The 12,131-nt window shown below is 37.0% G+C and overlaps 1 protein-coding gene across 3 annotated transcripts in view; it reads left to right on the top strand.

Moving 5' to 3' along the window:
• Positions 1-12,131, top strand: part of YEATS2 (YEATS domain containing 2) — a 118,906-nt gene that overhangs the window by 51,648 nt on the left and 55,127 nt on the right. For all 3 annotated transcript variants that reach the window (XM_059163339.1, XM_059163341.1, XM_059163340.1), the window contains exons 8-10: positions 3,105-3,216; positions 8,975-9,023; positions 11,822-11,998. In XM_059163339.1, the coding sequence (XP_059019322.1) occupies positions 3,105-3,216; positions 8,975-9,023; positions 11,822-11,998 (338 nt within the window). The remainder of the gene's footprint in view (positions 1-3,104; positions 3,217-8,974; positions 9,024-11,821; positions 11,999-12,131) is intronic.

Genomic DNA, 12,131 nt, shown 5'->3' with positions numbered 1-12,131 from the left:
TGGCTATCTTCTGAGAACACTGCTTCTGAGAACAGCTTTCAAGGGCAGTTGTTTTTTCCTCTCATACCATGTGCCATTGTGTTGAGGGTGGAGGGTGGTGGGTGGGTGTGTCTTCCTTGCACATATTTGTGGCTTCTAGACCTTCTTTTTCCTTTTTCTGTCTAAAACCCTTCGGCTCTTTTGGAGCATTGTATGATCCTTCTTGTTGCAGACATCTACTAATTTCCCAGTTACTTCCCTCTTTCAAAAACAGTTTTAGCACCTGTTGTCCTAATGTTTCCTCTTGATGTCATTCTTAAGGACTTTGACGTGGATGTAGAACAACTCACCGAGAACTCTAATTTCTCAGTTCACTGATTTCTTCACTTTTATAATGAGGTTATTATGGTAGTGATACACCGTGAAATCTAAGCTAAGGAGAGAAGGAAATTATATAAAGCGAAGAGAGAGGTAATGAAAATTGGTGTGGGTAATAAGTGGAATTCCCAGTGGGTCAGAGGATAGTTGGATTAGGGATGGACCTGGAAAGATGGGAATTGATAGGTGGTCAGAAAGTGACATACTAGAAAATAGGATTTTTTTATCTTCTTCTTTTGGATGACAGCTGTCCCGATATCAATTTATTGGTTGATCCATCTTTTTCTTGTATTCAGTGTACACTAAAGTGCCATACAAGTATGGATCAAATGCTAGGCTCTCTTAATATTTGTTTATTTACCAGTATTATACTATTTAAATTGTTTGCTTTATAGCATTTTCTCTTTGGTAGGGTATATTCCCTTGATGATTATTACTATTATTTTAAGAATCTTTTCGTGGCCATTCTTGAGCATACATGTTGTTCCAGATTACTTTAGAATCCAAGTGTCAAGTTATGGATTAAAATTACATTGAATTAATGATTTTCACATAGAGAATGAATCAGGATAGTGGTTTTCAATGCAAATCAGATTTTTTTTCCTTTTAGTGTTCATAAAACTTACTTCATTGTCTTGACATATTTCACTGGGTGGAACCTCAGAAAATTGTTTGATACTTTGTTTTATTCTAATAGTAGAGTTTATTTTTTTTATTTTATTTTATTTTTTTTTTTAAAGATTTTATTTATTTATTTGACAGAGAGAAATCACAAGTACACTGAGAGGCAGGCAGAGAGAGAGAGAAGGAAGCAGGCTCCCCGCTGAGCAGAGAGCCCGATGCGGGACTCGATCCCAGTACCCTGAGATCATGACCTGAGTCGAAGGCAGCGGCCTAACCCACTGAGCCACCCAGGCGCCCCATAATAGTAGAGTTTAATTGATAAAAGAGCAATTTCATTTTAGGCTCTCAAACATGAGTGTTGAAAAAACCATGTCTTTTGCCCAGTATTCTGTGGTTGTTTCATTCTTGGTCATTGATACATTTCACATTATGTGAAGAATCCAGAAATAAAGAAGTCTGTTTGGGGCTGGCGGTCCTATTTCTGTGTGAAATACGTGTATGTTTTTGAAGTTTAACATTTCCGTAGGTGATGTCTGTTGTTAAGTCTTAGATTCCTTTTTTGCTTCCAAAAATAGAGTTAGGAGGAAATTTCCTTTTAAAAGCATTGTTCCTTTTTCCTGGCCTTTATGTTGTTTGTCTGTCTTCTCTGGCAGCAGTCTTTTCTGTTCATTCACTAGAGTTTAACCAAAGTACAGAAACTGAGGAACACAGCTGATTTGCCATATCCATTTTAAAAGAAATCCAACATACAAATAGTATAATTGATGCATATTGCAGAATGAATTTAGGCTCTCTACTTCACTGGAATTTAATGACCAGACATGTCATCAGTAGAGCTGTAATTCTTCTTTTAAAGTTCACCATGCCTCTAGGCTCCGCTGTGTCCATTTCAAACTGCTGTCTCAGGTAGACCTTCTCATTTGACCCCAACCCTGTTCTTTAATTTCTGTCTGAAACTATTCCAGCATCATGGTTATTCTCTTACTAACTCAACCAGTGTTGAGCTGGTTTCTCCCGTCCAGGGTGCTCTAGTTTGCTTTGCTTTCTTTTCTCTCTGGTTGATGACATAGCTATTGCTTTTTCTTCCTTCCAGGCCACTCTCACACTCAAGAGATTTTTCCTGTGTTGAGCCCTTCTGGTAGCTTCCTGCTCTGTTCTTGGTAATTCAGATTTGTTGTTAGATTTCTCTCGGGTTGTGTTCTTGGACTTTGTCTTTACTGAATTCATGTCTCTTCTTAGTTTTGCAAAAACACATCCCGCTGAATGTTCCTTTCTCCCTGCCATCTTGGCATCTTCTCTCATTTTAGTGATTCCAAGCCACTGATTCATAATGAACATTTTCATTTTAAAGCATTCTCTCTCCCCTTTAACTTAAACCATATTATTTTTGAGTACATGACGTTCTCTCAGATAAATTTAAAATGTTTTTATTATGGAAAATTCCAAACATACTCCGAAGTAGAGTATCTTGAACCCTCCTATACCGAACATCATTAACAATTTGCTTGTCTTTTTTTCATCAACTTTCCTTTTTTCTTCCCTTCACAAATTATGTTTTGACTAAAAATTCTCCAGTCCAGTTAGCATTCACACACATTCCTCCTCTATCCACTAAAATCATCATCACTGTGGGGAAGATCATATGGTAAACACATGTTTTTTTAAGTCCTGTTAGCAGATCGTTTCAAATAAATTGTCACTTTCAGATTGAGCATTTGTGATTTATTCTGTTTTTGCCAGAGTGAGGGAATAAATATGGGTGTCTGGTGTGGGGAACATATACCTCACATCCTGTGTCTGTCAAGTAGTCAAGGATTCTGGCTTCTAATAGGTAATAGCCATCAAATCACCTTAGTTCCCTGCCTGTGAAAATGAGGACATTGGATTGTAAACTGCATGTTTCTTAGCCCTAAGTGTCCAGTAACTGAAAGCTTAATGTAGGTTTGAGTTGAATTTTTCTTTTCAGCATTTCAGTAAAATTCAGCATTTATTGATTGAGCTTCAAATGAGAAAATGTAAATTATTGTCAGAGGCTGTGAATCTCTAACTTACCCAATATGAGAAAACATTTCCTCTCTAGAGTGTGACTATGGCTTAATGTGTTAATGGATGCTTTTCCCTAGAGAGCCTCCTTTTCACCTGACCAGAAGAGGCTGGGGTGAGTTTCCTGTCAGAGTTCAAGTTCATTTTAAGGACAGCCAGAACAAGCGGATAGATATCATACATAATCTGAAGGTAACAACACGTTGCTCTCCTGAAATGAAGTACCTCTTTTTACTTGGTTGCTTAAAGCCATAGGTTAGGACTCCTGAGAGAAGTGGCCAAGGACAGTGGAGGGAGGATTAACGTTTTTGATTGTGTTATGCAGGCTACTGCAACACCCCTTTGTTCTCTGTAGGTTGGCGGGAGGGTTGCATTATAGCAGAATGTATATTCTTTAAAAAGATGAACTGGCCAGATTATCAGAAGACTTGAATCTCTGGTCAGAGCTCACTGTTACTGTGTTACCTGGGACTAAGTGACTGAACTCTTAAAAACAAAATGTGTTTACTTTTCTGTAAAATGGTGAAAATTATAAGCCTCATCTGTTTATCTTATAAGGATATGGGTATGTTTATCTTGTAAGGATAAAGACAGAAGTGAACACGTTTTAGGAAATTGAAAGTACTGTACAAAGTTGTCATTCTTTTGATTAGTATTTTAAGAAATTTTTCATTGACATAGCCTCATGGTTTATTATGCAGGCATTATCATTTATATTTTATGAAGTGTTTTCTCTATGCGGGGAAAAAGTACCAATCATAGTAAATGAAAAGTGCAGAGTACCAAACAAACTTCATATAGTATAACGTTAACTGTGATTTGTTGGAGTAATTGAAGTAATAACATTGTAGGCAATTTCTCCTGCCCTTATTGTCTGTTGCTTTTTTTTTTTCTTCTAATTTTGTATAATAAACATGTCTAGCTTTTATAATTGAAAGACCATTTTTAAAATGTTTTCCTAGTCCCTTTCTATATAGTCTCGTGTAAATTTTCTCTGTATAAGCTATATTTCTAATATTAAACTTATCCCCAAAACACCCTTACTTTGTGGTTTACCACATTCTTCCCATTAGTGGCTCACAAAATTGAACTAAATGAATCTCAGTACATCTGCAGAATTCCCATTTTGTTCCCTTTGTTGTGGCCAATACAACCTTTTCAACCTTAAGGCTGAAATTTGCCCTCCATTGGTGACAGACAGCACTGTTTAACTTTGTGTTGAAGTTATTTTTTTTAGAGATTACTCTAAGATTAGATTGCTTTATGACCTTAGAAAAAAACTGGAACAAAATAAAGAATATGTAGCCACTTTGTTCAGAGGGGCAGGATATGGTCCCACTTAATTAGAGGAAGGTCTAAAATGGTTTACTTTCCTTTTATCTTATTTTAAGCACTGCACATACCATCTTCTATCACACTACACCCAGCCCTAATTTCTAAAATAAAAGGAATTTTTTACATAGCTCTCATACTATTATATTGTCTGTATCACTTAGAGTTGCTGGTGGAAGATTGAGACATAACTTTATGTTATTAAACATTTTTAAAATTTTATTTATTTAAGCAATTTCTATACCCAATGTGGAGCTTGAACTCATGATCCTGAGATCAAGAACCACATGCTCTACTGACTGAGCCCTCCAGGCGCCCCTGTTAAATACTGTTTTAAAAATGGCAGTATTTAAATTTTCTTATCAACTTTTCTGGAAAACTTAATTTTACTGTTTGTTATATATTGATTGGCCTTGAGGCCTTAAACGCCTGTGTCGTACTTATGTGATTTTTGTTTGTACTGGAATATTCCTTGCCCTGTTATTTCTGGCCTGTTTTTTGGCCTGTTAATTCTCAGAGCCATCTTGGATTCTTGCCTCTTTGTTCTAAATATTTGTTCAGTTGCTGATTATTATTCTTTCTTCATCATCTTTCTTACTCTTTGCCCTTCCCTATCTTGCCTAGGCCATTATTCTACTATCTCCTAATTAGTGTCTTTCATTCTAATCTGTCTCCTTTACCCTCAGTGCTTTCTGTACACCACCATCCAGTTAGTATTCCTGAAATAGGAGAACCATTATGCTCTTCCTCTCTAAGAAACCTTCACTGAATTCCCTTTACTCAAGTTCAGACTTCCTGCCTACTGTTCCAGGCTTTTCACATTTTGACTCAATACACTTCCCCTAGATTATCTTACACTAATCTCCTGCATGGATATACTACTCCAGCTAGGTCAATTATTCATGCTCCAGAAGTGCCTCGGGCCTTCTTCTCTTGTGTCTTTTTTTTTTTTTTTTTAATGCTCTTGCCCTCTCTAGAATGCCTGTTTGAATTCTTTCCATTCTTCAAGTTCAAGTTCCTATGTACTTTCCTTGACTATTTAAGTGACCTCTCAGTATACTGAAATGCTGAAATACTTACTCTATATTTGATATTGTGTAATTACATTAAATACTAAATACTCAAGTGTTAGAAGTATGTAGTATTTAAAGTTTCCAGAATGTATGAAATTCCCACATCCTGCATTCCTCTATATGGGGAAAAAGTAGCTGTCACCCCAGAGCACAGTAATTCCCCAAACAAATCATTTATCTGTTTGGTAAATAAACTTTTGGAAGGTTCTTTCATAAATTTAACTAAAACTGTGCTTTTTTTTTTTAAACCTTGATTTTATTTGTGTTCATTGATTTCTGGAGTAGCACAGGATAGGACTTTGTTTTGTTTTATAAGAACCCTAAAAATGTTTGGCAGCCTTCATGTCTCTCCTTAAATCATCTGCAGGCAGACCTGTTGTAAAATTCCTTGTGTGTTGTGTTGTGCTTTCTAGTTCCTCTTGCCATTTTGATAACAGTGCTATTTTATCAATGTCTCAAAGTACGGTCCCAAGAATGAAAATCATAAGCCAGTGTGCATTCTGGAGAGACTATTATTTCCATGCTCTGAAATATAAGAAAATGGATGTAGCCTAAAATTAATAGGCATACTGTTGGCTAAGATTTAAGTTTTAAAACTAGATCTCTTCCATGGGACTAGGATGAATCCACCCTGCATTGTCTTTCTGTTTTGAAACTAGATCACATAACCGAGTTGTCATGTCTGTGTAGGCTGTTAAAGAACTCAGCCAGACTTGAAATCTACTTTTTGCGAGTCTTAGAGTTTTCTGTTCGCTGATTAGTAAATCATCTTTCCTTTTTATCCAACTTTATAGTTTTCCTCTATTGATCTTACTGTGTGATGTTTATTTTTTTAAAAAAGATTTATTTATTTTTGAGAGAGAGGGAGAGAGGGAGGGAGTATGAGCTGGTGGGGAAAGTGGAGAGGGAGAGAGAATCTCAACAGACTCCCTGCTGAGCAGGGAGCCAGACTCAGGCTTCATTTCAAGACCCTGAGATGGTGACCTGAACTGAAGCCAAGAGAGTCCATTGCTTAACCAGCTGAGCCACCCACGTGCACCTGTTCAACGTTTATACTGATAAGGTCCACAGATCCTTTTTTTTTTTTTTAAGAATGCTTTATTTCTTCAAGCAAAGCAAAAAGGTTGTCAAATAACACATTGTTCATGTTAGACAAAAACTTTTTCTGATTTTCTTTTTCTTTTTCTTGAAATATAGTTGATGGATAGTGTTATATTAGCTACAGGTATACAACATAGTGATTTAACAATTTTATACATTACTCAGTGCTCAGCTTTATAAGTGTAGTCACTATACAAGGTTACTAAAATGTTATCAACTGTATTCCCTATGCTGTACTTTTCATCCCTGTGACTTACTAATTATATAACTGGAAGTATGTAGCTCTTGATCCCTTCACTTATTTTGCCTAACACCCTACCCCTGTTGTCTTTGGCAACTACCAGTTCTATGTGTTTATAGGTCTGTTTCTGGATGTTGTTTGTTTACTCATTTTTTTTTTTTTTTTAGATTCTACAAAAGATAATTTGTCTCTTTTTAACTGGATTCACTTACCACAATAGCCTCTAGGTCCATCCATGTTCTTGCAAATGGCAAGATTTCATTCTTTTTTTGGCTGAGTAACATTCTATATTTTTGTATAGATCTTTTTTTAAAGTGCTGGAATATAAATAAATAAAATAAAATATAGCAATAAATAAAATATAGCAATAAGAACTTGGCCTCTTTGTAAGTGTAAATTTTGTTTATATTATTAACATTCCTTTCTTTCCTCTAAAATAAATCACTCATGATGCTAATACATTGGAAGTGACTATTAGCATTGCCTATATTGCTTAAATTTTCATTTATTTTTTTTCGAGTTTTGTAAATATACTTTAAATATATAATTTTGTCATCTATATGTGTGTATTTTTTTTTTAAAGGTTTTATTTATTTATTTGGCAGACAGAGATCACAAGTGGGCAGAGAGGCAGGCAGAGAGAGAGACAGGAGCAGGAAGAAGCAGGCTCCCTGCAGAGCAGAGAGCCCGATGCGGGGCTCGATCCCAGCACCCTGGGATCATGACCCGAGACGAAGGCAGAGGCTTTAATCCACTGAGCCACCTAGGCGCCCCAATATATGTGTGTATTTTTATAGCCAATCTTTATTTATTTATTTTTAAAAGATTTTATTTATTTATTTGAGAAAGAGAGAACAAGAGCAGGGAGAGGGAGAAACAGGCTCCCCACTAGGCAGGGAACCCAATGTGGGACTCGATTCCAAGACCCTGAAATCATGACTGGAACCAAAGACAGAGGCTCAACTGACTGAGCCACTGTCCTTTTTTTTAAGAAATGATTTTTAAACATTTTTTACTTCCTGGTTTTTGTTTTGGTATTTTGTTTTGTGAGGGAGAGAGAGAATCTTTTTTTTTTTTTTTAATATTTTATTTATTTATTTGATAGACAGAGATCATAGATAGGCAGAGAGACAGGCATAGAGAGAAGGGGGAAGCAGGCTCCCTGCTGAGCAGACAGCCTGACGTGGGGCTTGATCCCAGGACCCTGAGATCATGACCTGAGTGAAGGCAGAGGCTTAACCCACTGAGCCACCCAGGGACCCCAGGGAGAGAGAGAATCTTAAGCAGGCTACATGCCCAGCTCAGAGCCCAACTTGGGGCTTGAGATTATGCTGAGATTATGACCTGAGCCAAAATCAAGAGTCAGGAGTTTAACCGACTAAACCACCCAGGTACCCCTAAAAAAATGATTTTGTTTTTTAAGTAGTTTTTCCACCCAACATGGGGCTCACACCTATAAACCGAAGATCAAAAGTCACATGTTCTAGTGACTGAGCCAGCCAGGCACCCCTATAGCCTGTTTTAAAAAATATTTTTTACATCATCTTTGTAAACATTCAAGTAGCTTGTAATATTTTACAAATGATGGTTCAAGATTTACTTTAGGGGTGCCTATGTGGCCCAGTTGGTTAAGTGTCTTGCCTTCAGCACAGATCACACAGGTCATGATCTCAGGGTCCTGGGATTGAGCCCCACATGGGGCTCTCTGCTCAGTGGGAAGTCTGCCTCTCAGAACCCTCTTTGCTCTCCCTTTCTCTGTATCTCTCTCTCAAATAAATAAAATCTTTTAAAAAATGATTTACTTAAACATTTCTCTATTACTGGAGGGTCACATTTTCAGTTTATGGTTATAGATAATACTGTAGTAAATATCTTTTTGTGTAAAACTTCCTCCATTTTTAGATTGTCCTTGGAATGTTTTTAGAAGTATATAGTTTAGTACATGTGCTGCTGAAGCGAGCACTAGAAGTATATAGTCTATATTAAAAGTACAATACCTGTATGTTTGAAGTTGTTTTTATTAATTTTACTCATTCTACCCCAATTAAGAGGGTTTTTATTGAACTGATGATAGTTTATATTATGGAAAAGTGGATTCTATGTTATAAAGACTTGTGATGAAAGGGGTTTTAGATAAGATTATATCCTAAGATTTATAAGTAAGCTCAGTGAAACTTTACATTCTTCTTTTGTCTTTCAATAGCTGGATAGAACTTACACTGGCTTGCAGACTCTTGGAGCAGAGACGGTAGGTTTTTTTCCTACAGTACTATTTGAGAATAAGGTAAAATGGAAATTGTTATCTTCATTTGTAATTAGGAAAAAAAGTGAGTGCTTGATTTTTTAAAAAGTTTATCTTCCCCTCTTTAACTTTAAAAAATGACAAAATGCACATAGAATTTACCCTTTTAACAATTTTTAATTGTACAATAAGAGTAAGTATTAAATATATTCACATTTTTGTGCAGCTATTGCTGTTATCCCCCACGCTGTTTTTCATCTTGGAAAATTGAAATGAAACCTATTTACAGTAACTTCCAATCCCCTCTCCCTTCAGCCCCTGGAAGCCTCCCTTCTAGTTTCTGTCCTGTGGCTTTTTGACTACTCTAAGTACCATATAATTGGAATTATACAGTATTTGTTTTTCTTATGATTGGTTTATTTTACTTAACATAATGTTCTTAAGGTTCGTTCATGTTGTGGCATGCATCAGAACTTCCTAAAAAAAGGCTGAATAATAGTCCATTGTGTATATGTGCCGTATTTTGCTTATTTATCTGTTAATGAGGACTTGAGTTGCTTACATCTTTTGGCTATTGTGAATAATCCTACTAAGAACATGGATGTATAGGTATCTGTTTGAGTCTGTGTTTTCAGTTCTTTGGGGTATATACGCAAGAAAGTGGAATTGCTGAATCATAATAGTACCTCTTTTTTTTTCTCTTTTAAGTAATCTCTACATTCAGCCTGGGGCTTGAACCTACAGCCCCAAGATCAAGAGTCACACGCTCTACCACCTAAGCCAGCCAGGTGCCCCATGGTAGCTCTAATTTTAATTTCTGAGGGACTGCCACACTATTTCCACAGCAGTTGCACCATTTTACATTCCTACAAACAGTGCACTAGAGTTCCAGTTCTCCAGATCTTTGTCAACTCTTAACTGTTTTCTTTTTTTTTGATAGTAGCCAAACTGATGAGGGTAAGGTGGTATTTCACTGTGGTTTTGGTTTGTATTTCTTTAATGATTATTGATGTTGAGTATCTTTCATGTGTTTATTGGGCGTTTGTGAATCTTCTTTGGAGAAATGTCTGGTCAGACATATCCTTTGCTCATTGTGAATCATGTGTTTGGGTTTTTGTTGTTGAGTTTTAGGAGTTCTCTTTACATTCTTTTTTTTTTTTTTTTTTTTTCAAGATTTTATTTATTTATTTGACAGAGAGAGATCACGAGTAGGCAGAGAGGCAGGCAGAGAGAGAGAAGAGGAAGCAGGCTCCTGCTGAGCAGAGAGCCCGATGCGGGATTCGATCCCAGGACCCTGAGATCATGACCTGAGCCGAAGGCAGCGGCTTAACCCACTGAGCCACCCAGGCTCCCCTCTCTTTACATTCTTGATATCATCTCTTTTCAGATAATTTGTGGATTGCTTTTTCACTCTGCTGATTATGTCCTTTGATACACACAAGTTTTTTTTTTTTTTTTAAAGATTTTATTTATTTATTTGTCAGAGAGAGAGCGAGCGAAAGCGAGCACAGGCAGACAGAGTGGAAGGCAGAGTCAGAGGGAGAAGCAGGCTCCCCGTGGAGCAAGGAGCCCGATGTGGGACTCGATCCCAGGACGCTGGGATCATGACCTGAGCCGAAGGCAGCGGCTCAACCAACTGAGCCACCCAGGCGTCCCGATACACACAAGTTTTTAATTTTTATGTAGTCCACTTATCAATTTTTCCTCTGGTTGCCTATGCTTTTAGTGTCATATCCAAGAAATCATTGCCAAATTCACTGTCATGAAGCTTTGCCCTATATTTCCTTCTAAGAGTTTTATTGTTTTTAGGTCTTATGCTTGGGTCTTTTATCTATTTTGAGTTAATTTTTATAAATGGTGTGAGGGTAAAGATCCACCTTCTTTCTAATGCATGTGGATACCCAGTTTTCCAGCACCATTTGTTGAAAAGACTGCCTTTCCTTGGGGTCTTGGCAACTTGTCAAAAATAATTTGACCATATACATGAGGGGGGCGTTTTATTCCAGTGGTCTTTATGTCTCTTGATGCCAGTACGACACTGTTTGCATTACTGTAGTTTTGTAATCATCAGTTTTGAAGTCAGGAAATGGAACCTCCAACTTTTTTCCTTTCCCATACTCCCCTTCCCACCTTTTTTCTTTTATATTTATGATAAATCAGCAGTAGTCATTGTAGTGAGAATTAGCTAGTTAAACCTTATTCTGTTTAGAGAAGTGTGCTTTGTTGTATCAAAAGACATTTATTGAGCATATACCATATACTAGACACTGGTCCCGGTATTGGGGATACAGAGATAAATAAGATAGTTACTGCTTTTAAGGAGTTATCTTCTTGGTTGTGTTGAAAATGGGGAGAAGGTATATAGTAAACAAAAGCAAATGAGATAATTTCACTTAAAATACATGCTATAAAGAAGAGAGTAGCTGGGGGGACAAAGGGGTTGCTTTAGCTAGGTTGGTTAGAGGAGACATTTCTGAGAAGGTGACATTGATTTAGACCTAATGATGAGAAAGAGATAGTTATGCAAAGATTGGGAGGGGGTGGAATATAGTGTTCTAAGGCATAGAAACAGCAAATGGAAAGGCCCTGATTATATGATTGGTTTCACCAAGTTATCTATCTGTTAAACCAAACTAGATTACATTCTGGAATAAATCCTTTAGTTCTTAGATTGAAATTGCCTTTGCAGTTTAATTAGAAATCATTTGTCACATCTCTTAGAGTATCACATTCTTGGACAGGTTTGGAGGTTTCTGTGACATTGTTGATGGATTCATGAGCCCCATTGTTGCCTGATTGTATAGGTAGTGGATGTTGAGCTCCACCGACACTCTCTTGGAGAAGACTCCATTTATCCTCAGTCCTCCGAGTCGGACATCTCTGATGCTCCACCATCTTTGCCTTTGACCATTCCAGCCCCAGTGAAAGCTTCCTCACCGATAAAGCAGTCACATGAGCCAGTACCTGATACATGTGTGGAGAAAGGTAATATATTTTTCCTTGTACAGAGGAGTCGTTCTCTGGGGCATTCCTTTCTCGCATTTGCATAATGTGATTTATATCATGCCTGTAGAGCTGTAAGAGTGTATGGAAAATAAATTTTCCATAAGTAGACATG

Source organism: Mustela lutreola, chromosome 2, assembly GCF_030435805.1.
Source record: "Mustela lutreola isolate mMusLut2 chromosome 2, mMusLut2.pri, whole genome shotgun sequence".
NCBI classification, from domain to species: Eukaryota; Metazoa; Chordata; class Mammalia; order Carnivora; family Mustelidae; genus Mustela; species Mustela lutreola.
This window is presented reverse-complemented; position numbering and strand designations above follow the sequence as displayed.